Source organism: Lagopus leucura, unplaced genomic scaffold (assembly GCF_019238085.1).
Source record: "Lagopus leucura isolate 7727_CA_CO unplaced genomic scaffold, USGS_WTPT01 Super-Scaffold_806, whole genome shotgun sequence".
Taxonomy (NCBI): domain Eukaryota; kingdom Metazoa; phylum Chordata; class Aves; order Galliformes; family Phasianidae; genus Lagopus; species Lagopus leucura.
In genome coordinates this window covers 151,304-171,347 of record NW_024962260.1, presented here as the reverse complement: position 1 = coordinate 171,347, position 20,044 = coordinate 151,304, and the positions used below count along the sequence as shown (strand labels likewise).

General features: G+C 39.7%; 1 protein-coding gene across 1 annotated transcript in view; it reads right to left on the bottom strand.

Moving 5' to 3' along the window:
- CCDC60 (coiled-coil domain containing 60) overlaps positions 1 to 20,044 on the bottom strand; it is a 45,903-nt gene that overhangs the window by 9,505 nt on the left and 16,354 nt on the right. The window contains 5 exon segments of the mRNA XM_042865586.1: positions 468 to 572; positions 1,534 to 1,656; positions 2,148 to 2,324; positions 13,322 to 13,413; positions 14,890 to 14,973. Of these exon segments, the coding sequence (XP_042721520.1) occupies positions 468 to 572; positions 1,534 to 1,656; positions 2,148 to 2,324; positions 13,322 to 13,413; positions 14,890 to 14,973 (581 nt within the window).

Here is a 20,044-nt window from a genome sequence, read left to right as displayed (position 1 = left end):
CTGTACAAAGTTTGTGAATAATTCAAATAAATGTTAAGTCAACATTGTTGTATTTATAGATAAAAATGTTGAGAACTTAAACATTTACTTCCAACAGCATAAAAGTTCAGGAGCAATGCACCTTCTGTAAGTACCTACCACTGTCATGCATCACTGATAGAATGAAAACAACAGCTAAATATCCCTTAATAGCTGGCTTTGTTCTGTAATTAAAATGTGTCTGGAATTCCTGTTCAGTTAGGGGATATCCCTCTAAGGAATGCTTCAGGAACATGCATACATACATTACTACATGTTTCTGGTTCACATAATGATTAGCAAAAGGATAAAGGAAGGAAAACAATTTCACTATGTTAGCTCAGTATTTTCTGCTAAGACTTCACTTAGTGAAAAAAGTGAAAAAAACAACTAATGACATAAGATTCCCAAACTCTCATTCCAAAGATTATTGTGAATTGCATACGTACGTTAGATTCCAGCAGGATAATATAGAATGCATTGAACTGCTGGATTCAAGAGTCAGAGCTTCCAAAAGCCAATGTATGGCACACAGCTGGCGGAAAAAACATTCACTGCAAAAAGAAGAGACAAATGTATCATGCTACAGATAGGAAAACGTAGTCAAGCTGCCACTGTGTTGACTGAAATAGATATATCTAACAGTAAAAGAAGGTTCTGTCGATAAAAATCAATTCTGCACCAGAGTGCTTCCATTGACCCAGTGAATTCTACACATCCTTCAAGGTTTTTTTAATGTTGAAACACATTTTTGAACACAAAGCTCCTCAGGGGACATGACTTTGTGATATGCTCAGCACTTTCACACCTATGAGGATTCCAACATTTATGAACTCGTGATTTGGATTCTATGGTAGGTTCTACAACTTTGCAATTGAGAATAGGCAGTGTATGAATTCAAAATGCCAAACCACGATTTTTATGAACTAAGACTATCTTAGGGAGAATCAACTTTTTACTCGGGAAGATAGTGATAGGACAAGGGAGATGGCTTTAATTTCAAGGAGGGGAAATTTGGAATGGATATCAAGGGGAAGCTCTTCACAGATAGAGTGGTGAGGTGCTGGAACAGCTGCCCAGAGAAGCTGTGGATGCTCCTGTACGGAGATTTTCAAGACCAGGTTGGATGGAGCCCTGGGCAGCCTGGTCTAATGCCAGATCTGGAGGCTGGTGGTCCTGCCTATGGCAGGGGGGTTGGAAATTGATGATCTTTGGGGTCCCTTCCAACCCAAGCCATACTAAGATTAGCACTGCAGCTTAATCCACATGCAAGTATAGATATAAAGACACTTTTGGTGAGCAAGAGGTTAATGAACTTAGAACAAAATAGTGTGCATTGTATATGCACTGTGTTCTCCCTCTTTCTTAGGCCTGATTTTCTTGTTTTCAAATCTAGGAAAAACAAAATTTAACTTTGACAGCCTTTCCTCAAAACACCATGTATGCAGATTTGATGCAAATAAGTCAGAATACGCTAAATCAAGACCTGGGAGCAAACGATGCCTTCAAATATACCTTCGTGCTTCAGAGGGTCTTGGAATCAGGACACTGCTATAAATGGGAGCATAGGACCGTAAGGTCATCTTTTTTTTCTTCTTCCCTGATTTTTTCGGGTGGCTGCCTTCTATTGGAGAGGAACTGTCAGAAAGAATGAAGATGGAAGTTAAAGAAGGGAGCATATAAAAGGAAGACTATTTAATGATTAGAGAGAAAACCAGGAGGAGGTGCTAATAGGGCTGAACTAGCCAATAAATCCATTCTGCAAGCCACACCACAAATTCTGCATGCAGTTCATTATTCTCAGTGCTGTGGTTACAATGGACAGCAAAAACATGGCAAACTCTCACCAGATCTCCCTTTCAAATAATCATTTCTAAGTACCTACAAAACCTCCCTCAGTTCACCCTAACCTTCCACCTTCCAAGCTTCCTCCTTTTTTTTAACAGTGCAACAAGCACTTTTTGGTCCATAATTGTTAAGTTCACGTGTGCTCACTGAGACTTTTAAGCATTTTCTCTTCAAGTTCATAGTAATTAGTAGTAATATTCTGCCTCAGTGACAGAAATGGAGATTGTCTCATTTTAAAACCACTAACTTTAGACTACAAGAAATCCTCTGAATCAACTTACGTGTTCATTTCTTCATCTGACATCTCTACCTCAGAAGAATATTTGCATGGCTGGAAGTCAGTTCTCCATCTTGTCACCTGAGACTTTTCTGCTTTCAATGCTTTCTTCTGCTCCAGTGACTCTTGGTGAAGGATATGAAAATATTCTCCACCCTGCTTCACAATACTTATATGATGCCTGCAAAAAAAAAATCTTGTTTTCTAATGTGTGCCGAAGACACCAACTTAAATTTTAAGAAATGTTGCATTCTCTGCGTTCACATTCTTCTATAACCAAGAGTTCAACACCAGCATTTCCTTTTGCAATATGATAACAAAGGATAATTTCCCAGTATGAACTGGGAGATCTTTCCATCACCTCTTTCAGTGCTGTTGGATGTTGGAGTTTAACAACTGAACTCAACGCCATGGTGTTCAGTACTTGATTTAAAAACTCCCTGCCTAATTCTAACTTATAGCAGCCAATGTACCACTGGGCCCCCTATCCATCACATGCTGTAACAGGCCGTGCCCTGAAGCTACCAGGAAAGGTAACAGGCAGGGAATTATTGCAAAAGCAGAAAACGAGAGGAAACCAAAATGCAAAACCTGTTGGATGACAGCAGAAGTAAAAATAATAAAAAAAAAAAACAAACAAAAGTAAAAAAAGAAAAGGTGAGCCAGGGCAGAGAAAGGCTTAAAGCATTAACTAATTATTAAACCATTAACTGTAAAGTAGCAGATAATCCAAGCCAGACAAGGGCATGCTGTTCAGGCATAGGATGCAGCCCTTTAAATTAGCACAGTGCTGACTTTCAAATTAGGTGTCATCAGGCTGCATTGATTCTTTCTCTATCTAGACTTGAAAGATTGGCCTTGTTTCTTTTACTGAAGTTAACAGCCTCCCTTTAACAACCAGAAATACGTTAAAGCACCTGAAGATCACAGAGAGTACAAATTTCAGCCACGGAGCTCACAAGTTCTCAGTTGGAATGGTTTGCTCTCTCCTTGCTTTCCTTGATGAAAAGCTATTTGCACAGCTTAATGGTTGGAGGACTTGGTTTTGTCAGCCTTATTTTTAAGTCCACCGATCATAAACAAAGTCTGAACAGGTTCCATGTTCAGGCAGATGATAGCCCACCTGCTTGCTATTTCTCTGCTAACTTTGGAAAAAAATGAAATGAGAAAATAAGATGTCTCCAATAAGAAATACTGTGTGCTTTAAAAACATGAGGATTTCAGAGCTGTGTGTGACACGGCTTTTTTCCTCCATAAAACCCCAGTATTTTGAGTAACAGGCATTTATTGGGATGGTAGAAAATAACCCCACTCTCCTGCTTTATGCACTTCTCCAGTAGTTCTCACTCATTTCTCTCAACCATGAAGATACTGGTATGAAAAAGGTTTATATAAGCATTCCCTCTTAAGGATCAAAACCATTGCTGTAGCTGCACACTGTGACCATACAAAGAGTGAACAATGAGGCTGTCACATGAAATGAGACAACTGATAGAAACAGATGGTTATAAACCAGAAAGATGCTTTTTGTTTGCTCGTTGTGCGGTTGCTTCTTTTAATATTAATGGCCACAATTATTTTTTTTTATTAATTAAATTATTTTAATTATTATAATATATATATATATAATATATATAATTTAATTATATATAATTATTAATTAAAATTATTGATTTTATTTATTAAACACAGTCATATGAGAGAAAGATGTGTACATGGCAACTGGGAGAGTAAAGTACAATTTTAAAAATATTATGGAGTATAATTAATATTGAGGGATTTAACATGTGCATGCAAAAAACAACGATCCTTGTCATACACCAATAGGAAAAGAAAAGCTACACACACTTGTGAACAAACATCCTGAGTCTGACTTCCTTGAAGTCTCAGGTATTACAGCAGATAGCTCTGCAGTCTGCAAGGCAAGAAATGAAATAAACAGAAGCAAGGCATACAGAAGAGCTTTAACAAGAGACAAACAGACAAAAATTCCTCATAATTCCACTGAATTATTTCAGGAACATTTATGAATTACCCCAAACATTCACTGACTCCAGTCAGAGAAACTGTAAAATAAATCCAAGCATAGAATATAGAGGACCAATACAGAATGAGGTGACCAATGTACTTTTCTGCACTATTGATTTGTAGTACGTAGCTAGAATAGGACATCAAATATTTCTACATTTGAATTCTGGTATCAGGACACCCTGTTCATACCAAAACATAACAAATGCAGCTGGGTTGCCTATTTGACAAGTAGGTGAGAATCATTCATTAAAACGCAAATGAAATCACTGATGGACTTTTCAGTGTGCTTATTAAAATAATGGAGCCTCAGTCAATTTTAGTCACAACACAGATTTTCAACTGTGTTTCAGACAAAAGAACTTTCTTTCCAACTTAAGAAGTTCGTTAGCAAAGTAGTTGCAGTCTACTCATGCTAGCTTAATTCTTCCTCTCTCTAAGACCTAACGTTATGGTCACAGTGAACAAAAGCTGAGTTGTGAGCCTTAAGGACAATAACTATCCATCAAACAATTTAACTACACACAGATAATTCCTCTGATCATGGAAATTGCTAGCCACTGTTTCATAGCGTTTACTTATCTTAATGGAAAAAGGCTTTCTAGCAATAAAGCTAATGAAAGAACATCGTCTGCTCCAGACAACTTACAGCAGAAATGCAACCTTTTTCCACAGGCATGGAGCCAATTGTAAATTGAGATAAAAGAAAATACATTTGCACACAGTGCTGTTTTTACTTACGAAGGACAAAAAGAACAACTGGAGACCGAACTCTGCGTTTGTTGCAGACTGTCAATGGTAATATCCATTTACACCAATGGAGAATCTGCTCCTTTCTTTTATCAGTGAATACTGGAGCTGTTGACCACTGCACTCAGTTCTTTAGCACCCTTACATTCAGTGTGATAACACACATACATACACGTATATGTATATACATACGTATATATATGTGCCCGTATGTCCATAAGTTAGTTACATTAAGATCACTTCACACCTTTGGGATCCTGTGAGGTGAGAAAGTCTCGCTGTAAATGAGGATTAGAGAGTTGTTCACTTAAAATATAACCAGTGAGTTATTAAAGAGCGGCTACATGACCCTCCTTAAATTACCAGCAGCCGTGAGAGGTGAGCCTGAGAGAGCAAGTCCTGCTCTTGTGCTTCACACGGCATTTGGGTTGTGTTCTGAAAGCTCAGCACATGGGAAAAAGACAGGTACTTACAATTAATATGCAGATACTAATGAAAATGAATGAAATGAATGAAATGAATTAAGAATTTGGGTTAGGTTGTGTTTATAACCAAGCTAAAGAGATACAAGTGCACACATGAGGCAATGGAAAATCAGGAACAAAACAGTTACTACTCCTATTTAATGGCTGAGTAATCACACAACAAGAGCCTAATAGGTAAATATTCACACTTCTGTTTTCTCTAAGTTCAGTTAATACCAGATTATAATTACATTAAGATCTTTAAATGCAGTTACCAACCATAGAAACTCTGACATATGTTATCATTTACCATACTGAACCAACCACTGAACGTTCTGGCAAGAAACTGAAGTGGCACCAGATCAACATCTGCCTTGAGCTGAAGTCACACACGCAATCTGGAATACCCACATTATTTTGGATGTAGATTCCCATTTTGTTCTCCTGAAGATGAGTACAATCATGTGTACTCAAATGGGTTCGTTTCTAAACAAAACAAGCAAACAGAAACACCCTCCAAATAACCACGCACCAAAAAATAACAAAACCAAAGCAAGCCCTGTATGAAGGCAGCTCCCTCAGCCCGTCTTCGTAAAAAGACAGCAGATCTCCAGTAGCTCCATGTCTTTTTTGTGCTAGGGCACCAGACCCGGATGCGATACTCTAGATGAGGCATCACAAGGGCAGAGTAGGAAGAAGATTAATCTTCTTGCCTTAGCACGCAAAGGTATTTACAGAACAATGACATTTTAATACTAAATAATGGAAAACTCATTTTAAGTGTTAGCTTTGTTCAACCATTCAGTGACAACACGTCATTTTGTTCCACGATACATGGAATTAGGCTGTCATGTTTAGATAGTAAAATCTAATAAGCAACGAACTGCTTGCACTTACAAAAATTCAAATACAAATATATTTTTGCAGGAGAAGAAAGGAAATGGAGACTCAAATGAACAGTCTGGGAGGGCAGAATTGTTGATGGGAATAGCAGTCTTTCCAGTGATTGATGATAGGGATAATGATTCATACATCTGTACACATAAGTGGATGTCTTTGGCCGTGACTGCTGTCTAATTAATGTGAGCCATCACTCACCTAAAAGAAAATTTTTGCTTCTGGAAATAAAATGCTACAAAGTGCCAGCAGTGACAGTGCTAGAAACATGACAATTAGAGTGATTTCTGCCAACCAGGAAAAGGGCACAGAACACTGGTTTCCAAGCAACTGACATTATGAAGTATTAAGTACACTGGAAACTAATATTGGCAGATAAACATTTCACCTTCTCTGTTTCTGCCACCTGACTCTCTTTTTTGCTTCTTAACTCAGTGTTGCCTCTCCTTCCCACTCTCACACACTCAGCTGGATCATCTAGCAAACCATTTGCATTAAGGAATGCCAACTTAGCAGAATCTCCAAACACTGAAGTCTTTTTCATCTCTCTATACACATAGATAGGATTGGTGTAGATTCACAGGCAAGGATAGCAAAGGTCATAACCCAAACTCCAAAATCAACACGCTTCTTTGCCTTTCAAAATCTTCCCATAATAGCTACCACATCAATCAGAAAAGTTAAGTGGCTTTATAATAAGAAATACCCAAAAACAGCTAGTTACAAAGCTGCTCACAGGAAGACAAGTAACAGGAACAGCTCTTAGGGTACGTCAGTCTAACTGTTGTTGCAGGCATAAAGGATGCATTAACAGAGCCTGGGCTTTCTGTATAGAGACTGACTTTTAGAGATCTGCCTTCAGAAAACTTGAAGCACTGAAAAGAAACATCTAGTTTCTAATTTAAAGCCAGCCAATGGAATACTATTAAACTGCCAACAGTCTGACATACAGTTTTATTCAACTAGCTCTACTAAAACAGATGCAAGGGAACTAATTTTCTTCCAACTACCAAAAATGCACTGCATTACAAGGGCTTAACACAGCCCTTTTGGAAATAAAGGCTTGAGTGGCTCACGAAATGGCATGGACTGCTTCCCTTTGAGCGTGTAGCTCCAAGCTGTCAACTCCTAGATATCACTGATGGGGGATGATCACAACTTGTCACTGTCACATGGGAACCTGTGCTTAGATGATCATCACTGCACACACAGATCTCATTTTTTATGTTGGCACATTTTTTATTTATTTTTTTACCCCTGATACTTCAGTTTTCCTTGCCAAAAGAGGATCTGTGTTCTGGCAAAGCAGTCACATCACTGCCAGGTACTTTGGTCAGCCTTGTTTTCTAGATTTAGTGAAACATCTCAGCTTTTCAAAAAGTAGCTCTGTGTCTTGAGAAGTATTTATTTAACTTCATTAACTTCCTCTAGAACATAGCACGCATCTACCTCCCAAACTGTAAGAGGCCTTCAAGCTCACATAGGATCAGAAAAATCCTCAAAAGCATCTGTTTCTATCCAATGACAAAAGTAGCCTTGAAGGAGCAGGCTTCTAACTCAGGAGCTCAGGTAATTGCCTCATGCTATGCGTAACAAATCCAAGCCCGTGCTTACAATGAAACACTTAAGGTCTGTGCAAACCAAGCAGAACAGTGACCTTCTAACAGGCTTTTCCATCACTGTGCACCTCGGTGCATATCCTCAGCCTTGCCAAAGAAAAGACCAAAGGTGTATTAATCAGCTCATGCAGTGGAGAGGAACGCAGGGACAGCAGTCTGGCAGCTCGCCCTGTTTGCAGAGCTTAGGCAAGGACAGACTTTCAAAGCATCATCCCTCTTTCCATTTCTCTCGGCATCAATAATATTTGTACGTCTACCTCCATCTTTTCTGAGTGCCAGTGAATACAAGTAGTGATGGCTAGGCACACCATGAATCACAACTTAGTTGTGATAGAAACAAAAAATAAACAGATCTGGCTCCTCAACGAAGACTGAGATGTTTTCCAAATCACTTTCACAGTACATTCTGCTAGGTTCTGTTTCCAGTTTCCATCACCTTTCATACCTCCTTTCTACACACAGATAACGTTTTCAGCCAGCCTCATTTTAAAAAGCAGGCTTCTTTTTAAGCTCTGTTGTGCTGTTCTGGGTGTTGTTTTTTGTTGCTTGCTTTTTTGTGCCATTTAATAACATGAGTATTTCCTACTTGCATGGTCCTGCTGGCTGAGCTAGCCCACAGAGGTGATTTATGGCAACCTGCTTTTACAACATGCTAACTACAAACCTCCCATGCTTTGGCCATCTTTGCTGTGTAAGCGTTCCTACATCTTGCTATGATTTATGGATGGCTATAAAGACTTCTGCTTTCTTGGTTTTCATGCAACGCATCCTCATGCAACTGTGTATTACTTAACATTATTTCTGGATCACACAGATGTCATTGCAAAAAAGCAATAAAAAAAAGGTATTTCCCTCAGAGCTGAATGTCATATCAAAGTTGCTGTGCTTCTCACTAAGACGAAGCAAACTCAAGAAGCAGCAATGGGAGATTTCCTTCTGCAGAAATGAAACAACAATTCTTAGCACAAAGCTAAAGATATTTGATTGCCCAAGGAGAAATATGTTGTCTTTGCTGCCATGCTGTGTTCCACCCACTGAATTCAGCACTGGGAAACACTTTGTCAAGTCAGTCAGGGCTATTTTCAGTCTGCAAGTGAAACCTCTGCTGGAAGAAAGATGCACTGACTCTCAGCAATTGGAGTTACAATTATCTACAGATTTCCCAATTTTTATTTATTTTTTTTAATGCTACACAAACATAAGCCCATTCCTTCCCATAATTTAACATAAAACTCTACCTGAGAGCTGGCAGGTGCCTCCTCACAGTGATTTGGTGCTATCCAACAGCAGGAAAGCCCTGACAAGGCTTCCTGCTCAGGACTAATGACTGATAGCAGTGAAAGATGACAAGTTTGAACAACCTCTGCATTCAGCGATCACCCTCTCATGTACTTACAGTTATCACTGAGAGGAAGCATTGTACTTATAAGTTTTATCTTCTCTTTAATTATATTTTTTAGCATGTAAGGAAGCATGTGAAAGCTTTATGGATGCATTCAAGTCTGTTCCAGTAATGACTCTTGAAATATTTTTGAGATAATCTTAACATTTTTACTATCATGTCACATCATTGTGATCATTATTGCTAAAAACTCCCTCACACTTTGCTCCGTTATACTCTTTAATACAAACAAGCTGCAAGATCACAGGCACTACCTGCCACGAATACGTATCAATTAGCATCCAGTTAAGACAACCGCTGGCTGTTCCCTTTCAATCATGAGGATAGGCAGCAAAACCCAAATCCACAAAGGTCATTTGCATCCCCTGACTCTCTGTCGTACACATTAGCATGCTGCTCCGCTAGCCCGACTGCTTTCACTGAAATGAAAAGTTGCTGTCCCAATGATTTACAACTCCAGTTTTCTTCTTTTGTGCATTTCCCACTCTGCTCCCTCCCTTCAAAGGCTCCTTTTCTACATCCTGAATTTGTTGCTGAGAAGCACTGCCATCAAGCCCTTCGGTCCAAACATCAGTGCAGCAATTCTCACTAGAATTTATCTTTTCCTGCAATTCCCTATTGCAGCACGTGGTTAAAAAGTCTGCTGATGTCAGTTCTTACTGTTCTGCAAATGTAGTCAAAGTAACATCGTATGAACGCTCAAGATGAATCTTTAGCACGTTTTAATTGCTAAAAGTCAAGGAGTTTCCAGTTTTAGACAACAGAATAATTAGAAAGAACAACAGTGAATGTAGACTTTTGATTTCCAGATACTAAGTCTGTTGGATATTATTCTGCACACTGGGTCATGTGGCCACTGCCTGCTTTAGGAAGCATCAGAAAATGAGAGTCCACATTTCAAAAAGCAGATTCCCTGACTTTTCTCAAGCAAATTTCTCCACAGCCCATTGTAGTTCATATAATATTTCACTTAAATCATGTAAGTAGGAAACATGACTCAAATGGCACAGTACATAATTATGTGAGATATCTGCAGGATCACCAACTGGGATCACAGCATAATACCACATTCTCCTTACAGGAGGTGACAGGCAGCATCATTGAAGCACATATTGAGACAACAGTGCTCTCTCTTTGCTGTTAGTTTTACACTGCTCTACTCTGCCAGTAATAAACAGGCAATAAATCATATTAATGCTGAATCTCTTCTCACGATGGTGATCACGGATGACCTCACCTCACCTCAACCCTGAGCCAGCCTTTTTTTGTTATTTTCTGCCCCTGATCTTTCAAGGATCAGGAGTGTGAGAGCAGTGTGGTGGAGTTCAGTTAGCCATCAGTGTGAAACCACCACACCGTGCAGTCAGTGTAAAAAGGAAATGTCAATGGACTTGTGCAGCAACACAAGACTGGGCCTCCTCTCTGTGTTCCACATATGTTTCAATGGTCATGGAATGTCAGAGAACAAGAATATTTCCACTCAGGCATTTTAAATTAAATGAAGCCAGTTTCAAATGCAACCATAATTAAATTTATGGGACTAGAAGAACGTGAAGGAGTTGGAGATGCTTCAGCAGGTACATATTTCTTATTTGTCAGCACAACAAATTCTGCTTGGGATACTAAAATGGAGTTGGGCTCTTCCCACCTTCAGCATCAGCAGTAAAAAGCCAAACTAGATGCTAAAGATCAATTGCCCAACATGCCTATCCTCTGTGAGTGCGGTACTGATACAACTGATCAAGACTTCAAAGGCAATTCTGAAGACAGTGTGCATAAAGGAATATAATTTTGCTCATCCTTTTGGCTGTATTGGCTTCTGGAAGTGAGAAGGAATAGAAGTCTAAAAGTTGGGGATTTAAGCTCTCATTAAAAGATAACATTAGAATCAAAAATACATTGAGATCAAATCTATTCACATCATTAAAAGTCTGCATTAGCATCATTTTGCAGATTACATTACCATTAAACATCCAGCAGAAGGTTAATCTGCATTTATGATTATGTCTTGAGTTAGAAGCAGGTTACACAAAACACTTCATATGCTGGAAGAAACAACTGCACTCACTCAGATGAGCTGGGTCTCTTAACAAGACCTTTCCTTGGAGCTCCTGATTAATCAGGGCAGTTTGGGAAAAAAAAATCAATCAGAGAAACAGAGACATCACTGAAGTCTGGAAGAACAACTCAAGCATTTTACTTACCTGAGACACCTGAGTTCCATTCGTAATTGGAAAAAAAGTCATACTTCACTAAAATGGCTTATTGAACCTTCAAAATATGCACTGTTTACTATTTTGCTTATGGCTTATTTCCTTTTGGCACATTTATCAAGTGGATTAACAGAATAAATGTAAAACAAAATAGCCAGAGTTAGGTAAGGATGGAAGGGAAGAATCATAGAATTGCTCAGGTTGGAAAAGACCTTAAAGATCATCAAGTCCAATTGCAACTGAGCTGTACTACCGTACCACTAACAACCCTCTGCTGAATGTGTAATTTAACTTATCATAACTAGTGCAGAATTTAGGAATTGCTCTGGTACAAAAATTGCAGATATTTAACACCACTACATCGTGACAACTAATAATGTAGCACATCATTACAGTAGGACACGCAAAGAAGCTTTTTTAGCTTCCTCAACTTTTGTAAATCTGCACTCTCAGTCCAACAGTGCAAGAACCTAATTCATCATCAGTGTAACATGCTGATTCAATACCACACGTTCTCGATTGGAAAACATGCTTACATCTAACCTATGAAATTATTAAGTTTTTATATACATGTTTATCTTCTTGCTGCTTGCTTTAATTCAACTATTTTTATCTAGTGAATGTTCTTCAAAGGCTTCAAGTCTACAGAGCTCATGTAATCTGTACCCTGTTGGGGCTGGCAGCAGTAAATCATCAATTTTATTTGCAGGAGGCTGTAACTAAACCTTGCCAGATGTAAATCTTTTTGTATTCCTGCTTGCTGTTTCAGCTCCAAGCGATTCTTGTTTCTCAGCGCTCGCATCATGGAAGCTGGATAGTTCCAAGAAAATTTAGTAAGCCTACAGTCACCGACTGCAAGGCCTATTATACAGCTCTGCAATTATTCAAGCTAATACTGAGCAAATGCCATGAGCAGGCTCCACAGGCAAATTTGGAGTGTAAACAGAATGTGTGATTGAAACAGAACAGCACACAGAAGTTGCAGCCTCATCAATGTAAGTAGCGACTGCAGTAACAAAGCTGAAATATGGGCATCAATAAGACCTGAGTACGTGCAAAAGAATAAGATGGTAGAATGGTAAAGCCTATGACCAACAGACCTCGCTGTGTTATTTTTTTTTTCCCCTTTCTTTCTTTATAAATGAGTCTGCAAGACATGCTCTGTTGTGGCAGTGGAAGATACCATTCTCTGACAGCGGCAATGGAAGATACCTTCTAGGAAAAGCAAGCACATCCAGCCACCTTCTGTACTCAACCCCCTAAAATTAATGATGGTTGCAGTCCAACCTCAGCTGGCTGGGCGGCATATAGGAACCCAGATCTGTGTCTGATTAAAACCTCCCCGTTCCCATCAGGTAAGGAGCTCAAACATCGATTCCCTCTAAGCCGTGATTTTCCTCCATCTCAAGTTGGAATACTCCATGCAAGTCTGTGCACGTATTCCTGTTATGGTGGCAGATACTCTCACTGTAGTTTTCCATCCTATAGTGGACATTATACATCCCAACCTTTCTCGTGGATTACCAGATCTTAGCACAGTGCCATTTCACACAGAGGACTGCAAAAAGGTAACAAGCACCTGAACAACACCAAAGCAGTGCAGTACTGATGGAGCTAGCAGTCGTTCCTCATGCAGCACTCAATACATCTTGAGCATACAGAATGGCTATAAAGGAGGAATTACAAGCCATCTTTTCTAAGCAATTAGTACAGCTGATGATTTTGCTGATCAGCCAGCTGAGACCACCGCAAAACCAACAATTCCTTTGGCCTGACCCATTTCTGTGTGCTCTGGATTTCCTTACCTCAAGTGAGCTAGAGTTTTACTAAGAGTCTTCAGCTCCTTTCCTGTTTCTCTAGATGAGGTCAGCCTTTTCACTGATTCCAGCGGATCAGGCTGAAAGTGATCAAGTTGAGAATTAATATTAAGCTTTTAAGAAGAGCTTAGCACAGAGAAGGTACATGCAGTCTCACAGTTCAGCTTTAATCACAGTTTTCTGAGATAACCATCATCTGGGAGAGTATTATGAGATTCATGAGCACGTAAACAAACCTTATATGATATGGCATTATATGATATTGCCCTTGAACACCTCCAGGAACGGGGCACCCACAGCCTCTCTGGGCAGCTGTTCCAGCACCTCACCACTCTCTTGGGCATAAGAGTGTTTGAACAGCTTTTGGTCATTGGCTGACTTTGGGTTTGACAGAAGTCTTACGAGCAGTGAAGAGCCTGAGAGGGTTATGAAACCAAAACTGGAAGAAGAGACTTTTCGATTATCTAGGCTAAGGGAACGACTGCTGTGATTCTTATGCATCAAACTACAAAAAGCACACACAAGAGAGAAATCTCCTACAAGTTCTAGTCCAGAAAAATGTTCAGACACGAAACAAGTTATTGACAAAAAAAAAAAAAAAAAAAAAAAAAAAAAAAGGGCAAAGAAAAAAAAAGCAGAAAAGGAATAGAAAGAGCTTTGCAGATATAGCTCTCTTTTTGGAGCACAGAGTGCAATGTATCCACTCTTTTCATTCTAACTTTTTAATTTAATTTTTTAGGAGTGTACAAACCAGGTTCATGATTTTACACAAGGGAACTGAAATCATCTCCTTTAGGGCATTGTTCAAAGTGCTGCAACATTTCTTCCTCTGAACAACTATGCATCCAAATTTATGGGAGATGAAAGCTTGCATTTGCTGTGGAACTGCCCCTGCCTTAGAAGGACCCTTGGGACTCCCAGAGAACAGCTGCATCCGTTTCATAGAATTATGACCACATGCTGTGCACATGCAGTGTTTTTGCACGTGCTGGTGAAGCCAACAAAACATGCAGCTGAGGCAGAGTTCAGTGTGCAAAAAGTGCATGGCTGAACTGCCATTCATTGGGAAGAGTAACACCAGTGTGCACAGACTGAGGTGCAAGCTGAGGTGTTCCTTGGGACAAGCCGGTGCATTTCCAGTAAAGGAAAGTCCTACAGCCTTGAGCTTTTGAGATATAAGTTGTGCAGTATTGGTCAATGTACACCACAAATCACAACGTTTTATTTTAAAAGTCATTTTGAATGCATTAGATGTTCTGTGCTAAGCTGTTACATCCTTTAAGGTCAGTCTTCTATGACGAATGGAGTGACACCGCTAAACTGAATTTTCTGAGCATTCTTTTTACCAAATTACACTATAAACTTGTCTCACTCATCAGCAATAATTTTATGAGATAAAACCTATGATATATCAGCAGAAAGGCTGGTTCCTATGTATAGCAGAGCTTACAAACAGCAACCACTTGTATAGACTCAAAGCATGATGCTTGTATGTTGGCTTCTTTAACTCCATGCTGAATCAAAGCCGCATCAGAAATGAAACTGCACACTCTAACCTTTGGATTGGCAGAGCTCTCATTAGCAGTAACCTCAGCCACTTCTCTCTGCGGTCTTTCCTGCACGTCTTTTTTCACAGGATCCTAAAAATGAACAAAAACGTGTCGCCTTGTGTATAAATGCAAGTTAGACAGAGAGAAGCAGATCACCATTTTAAAAACCAAGTGGTGCAAGCAACTTTTCCTACAGAGATGCAAACTAAATCAAAGAATTAAGCAAGTCTGATGCAGAAACACTTGAAACATCACTAACTCTGGCACTCAAACAGATTCTCATGTGAAGCACCTGCAGAAAAAACTACCGTGCAAAATGCATCCATGCTTTCTAAATCACTGCACTTGAATGTTGTTTTTTTTTTCTATTAAAAAAAAACCCTCTTCTCATGGAAGGCTATTATCTACCATGTCTAACATAAAAAGAAAATCCAATTTCCAAAACAGGAATAAGAAATTACTTACCTGTAATTGCTCTTCCCTGAAGATACGCGCTGTGATGGATCAGTATTCGTGGGTCTGTGCTTTCACTCACCATGAAGGCACAGACTCATGAAAAGCCCTGAAGTCAAACAATCTCATTTTTAGTTCTCCTTCAACCAGCACTTTATTCAAGTGGAAGGAAGATATATTTCCTCCTATTGAAATCATATATATACACACACATATTTATATGTAGATTAATGAAGAACTTCAGATCACTCCGCAGCCTATGGTACTCGGGCTAAAAGGGTATGAAAATAGCAATTCCTTCCCGCAGTAGTTTCAGATCAAAGAGCTCATTTATTGATCCCAAGCAAAGCAAAGCAGGAGGCCCTGGGAAGCTGCATCCATATAGCTAGGGCAGAGCTGATGTGGAACAAAGACTGAAAGGCACAGCGCAGCAAATGTGGAGCTGTAAAGCCTTGAAATATCTGGAAGTTTTAAAAGTTCTTAAGAGCAAATCATTTCGCTTGTTAGAATCTTGATTCTAGAAGGCACAAAATGTTTTCCAAATCTATGTTCCAATGTAACATGCCAACAGAATGAAAGCAGAAAGCATAAGGAGCAGAGCTCTTCACTCGCTAGAAAGCTGTGCACACCAGAGCTCCAAAGTAACGACTGAGGGCAGACCGTGAGCAAATAACAGAATAAAAAATAAGCAGAAATGATGCCAAGAGCAAAGCAGCTGGAACGGAAAAAAGATTTTCTGCAATGTGTACAGATGAAATAATGAAGTGTCAAAGACGAATGCGTGTGGAGGCTCTGCTGTCTCATGTGACTGGGGAGCAATGGAACAAGGTGGGTTAGCAGCAGGGACAGATGGCAAGCCAACATTGCTTGGGAGTACACGTCTCACTTGCAGAGGAATACCAAGGTACCTGAGCTGCTTCAGTGTTTGAAGAAAATTCGTTCACATGATGTGTGAGAAAGGAATCATTTTAACTTCTGAGCAGGCTCCTGCATCTCACCCATAGGAAATGCAGAATTTCCAGCCTGCTTTGCTCCTGACTCTTCTCCCCAGCAGAAACAGCAACATGTTGACCATGGCCAGCTACCATTGTTTTTACAGCTGGTGATACCTTGACCGATATGATTCAATCAACTAAGACATCTCAGAATAACTTACTGCTTGAGGAGAGGAAGAGCGTTGGAATGCAGCCCTAAAGTTTCAATTGCTTGTAAGCACCAGTAAGCTGACTGCATAGTACAGAGTACAGGCTGTGGAGCACGAGGAGAAAAAATTTCCCAGCATGACTCTTTCGGAGGTTTCTGGGTGTGCATAAAGAATAAATTTGTGACCAAAACTCTACAAAGTGCAACATCATCCTGCATCCTACCTCTGGTCAGTCACCCCAGCCAGTTCAAGAGGAAAGGCAAAGAAAAGAGCTGCAAATCCACCTCTCCTCAGCATGGCTGCTCAGGGAAGAAAGGAAGGGAGGTAGCACATATGTCACCCCATCCTCTCAGGTACTGGTAATGAGATTCAATCAGCCTTATCACAGATAACAGAAGGGAATCATTTCTTTTTCTACAACATTATATTTCATTACAACGCCGTGTATTGAAAAGGTGCAATCTGAGCTTAAAACAGTAACACTCCATAATGATGGAATGGTGTAGTTCCTTCTTTTTAATTTGCAGTGCAGATATAAAAAAAAGAAACAAAACTGAGGAAAAAAACATGTTGGTAAGTCTAATTTGTTAAAGTCAACAATATATTATAATGACAATCTGAAGAATCTTTGTGCAGAAGCAATAAATGGGCTTGGGTGGCTTTTTTTTAATTATTTTTTTTCTCATAGTGTTTCCAAATTTAGGTGAACTATGAGAAGTCTCCTTACTTGCCTTTAAGCCACCAAAATGCCTGTTTCACTCATCATTTCCTGCTTTCATTATAGCGAAGTAACAAAATGATGTACAACTCCATATGTAAGAAAACAACCATTTAAATTTAAACAAAAAAAAATTACTGCAAGATAATATATGAAAAACGGTCCAAAGAAAGACTGAGGAAATTAATCCAAAAGGGTTTTTTTTTTGCTAAAACGATGGAGGTGGATTTTCTTGAGCTCACACCCGGCAGCCCTAGATAAAGTCAGCTGCAGGAGTAGCGCAGTAGGTGGAGCTCGATGCCGCCCGGTTGGAGGCAAAGCCCTTCCATTGCTATCACGGTTGGCTGGATGCACACCCAAAGCTCTGCTGTTCTTGCATACCAGCTTATGCAGTGCTCTGCGTGCCCTCTCCATCTGTAGAAAGAAAACTGAAGGCTGAGGGTATTTTTGGAGGAACAAATCCTTTTGAATAGCTCGTTTCAATCACAAACGACTGCCTCCAGACACGCTAGATTTTATCCCAGCAGTTCCCAGGTACATCTACTTTCTCTTCTAATAATTATGAAGAGCAAAAATTGTTCAGCTCTAACACATCACATTCTTTCATTAAGCGCACCTTGCATTTCGCATGCTTATCTTTGCAAATGTCATTCTGAGTTTCCAGCTTTTTTCTTCAAATCCTATTGTGGAAATAGCATAGAATCATAGAATGGCTTGGGTTGGAAGAGACCTCAAGGATCACCAAGCTGCAACCCTCTGCCACAGGCAGGGCCAACTCCAGATCTGGCATTAGACCAGGCTGCCCAGGGCCCCATCCATCATGAACACCTCCAGGAATGAGGCATCCACAATTTCTCCTGTGCCAGCACTTCACTGCTCTCTTGGTAAAGAAATTCCCCCGATACCCAACCTAAATCTTCCCTCCTTCAACTTAAAACCATTTCCCCTTGTCCTGCCATTATCTACCCTTCTAAAGAGTGGACACCCCTCCTGTTTGTAGGCTCCCTTTAGGTGCTGGAAGGCTGCAATGAGCATGCTGCATATGTCATCTGCAGGAGGGGAGCTGCGGTATGCTAAGCTTGACTTTATGTTGTACGTTTTCAACTTAGAACCTGTTATATTGACAATTCCTGAAGCTTTTCTCATTTTGGTCAACTTGTTTGGTTTCTGTGTTACTGGTAAAAACAGTGATTGAAACCCCTATTGCATTCTTCTTCCTAATATCATTTATCATCGTTCCTAATATCACTAGTAGCATTATGATTACATCTGCAAGATGTGAATGTGTTCTGATGAAGGTAAACCAGCACAGCCCTCCCACAGCTACAGTTTGGTCATCCAGATGCAAGACCAACCTGATGAAATATATTTGTCATATTACAACAGCATTTAGAAGGCTCTTGTTAAGCAATATAAAGAGAGAGGACTACTGCTCTTCCTCAGGTAGCATTGTAAATGCTGATTTTTGTAGGCAGTATTCTAGCCAAGTACTCAAGGTATTTTAATTTTTTTCCCTATTTCATCTTACATTGCTGCTGCTGAACACTGACCCTTCTTGCCCTTTCACTGCAATGAGGGAACAGATATTGGGACCAAAAGAGAATTTTAAATTAAACACAAGGGACTCCTAGGCAAAGCACTTCACTAACAATATCCTGCAGAAAACCAAGACTGCTTTAAGAGGAATGTCATTTTAGTGCTTCTGCTTAGAACTACACCACAGCAAGATGCAAATATACATCAGCCTCAAAGACGAGACACCTGATTCGTTAAGGTTATGCTTTACCACATCAACAATGCAAGGCACTCTGTAGATGAGAACCTCTGCAGCCAATGTGAATGTTTGCTAAGAGCTGCAGCAGCAGCTTGCTTTCCTTGGTCTCTGGTCAGAAACGGGCCTGATATCAACAGGGAGTGATGCTTATTCCACTGCTGTACCACCGGTGGTTTTAATGAGGGATGGAGCCCCAGTCCTGTCAGCTCCCATTCTGCGCTCTAGCGAATGCATTACTGTCAATAAAGAGACATCAGAAAAATGGAAGGAGGCAGCTGAGAAGTGAGAGAGAGGTTATCTACTAGTAAAGGCATAAGAACGAAATTTAGAATAAGCAGGCTCAATTTCACATCTGTCAGAACATTCTTCTGACATCCTAAATAAAACATGTAACACCTTATCCCAGCTGGCAGGCCCTAACCCACCCCCACTTCTTTCTGACTACGATAGATTTTGGTACAAGAATCTCAGCCCACGATGCCTCTACTCCTTAGATCTGAAATGCCACAAATAACACTGCTCACTTCTTAACTTTTTTAAGTATTCAGAAAGGATACATGAGGACAGACTGCTGTTTACCTAGCAAAACTAGCTCACATAGCTCGATATTTATCCCAGTTTGCCTCAGTTTGTCACATTCTCCAGGAAAATCTTCTCTTTATTTTCTTTTCTCCAAAGAATATTCATAGAATCATAGAATGGCAATGGCTGGAAGGGACCGCAAGGATCATCGTATTTACTGAATTCTGATAAGCGTGATATATTTTGTAAAATAATTGGATCTAATTAGTATCAACTGTAACTCTATTTGCTCTACAGTTACTTTGAATGTTATATGACCTGCCATCTTTTTTTTTTTCCCCCTCCATAAAATCTTTTAATTGCAAGACGATCTGAAAAATGCATGGCCTAAATATTCTGCATTGCATCCTTACAGGTCAAGGCAAGCAAACATATGAAAAAAAAAAATCAACACAAAATAGATTGCTTCTATGACATCTCTCCTTATTCCTCATATTTCTATCAGTCACTTGGGCTCTGGGCAATGCAGCAGCACACTCAGTTGATGCAG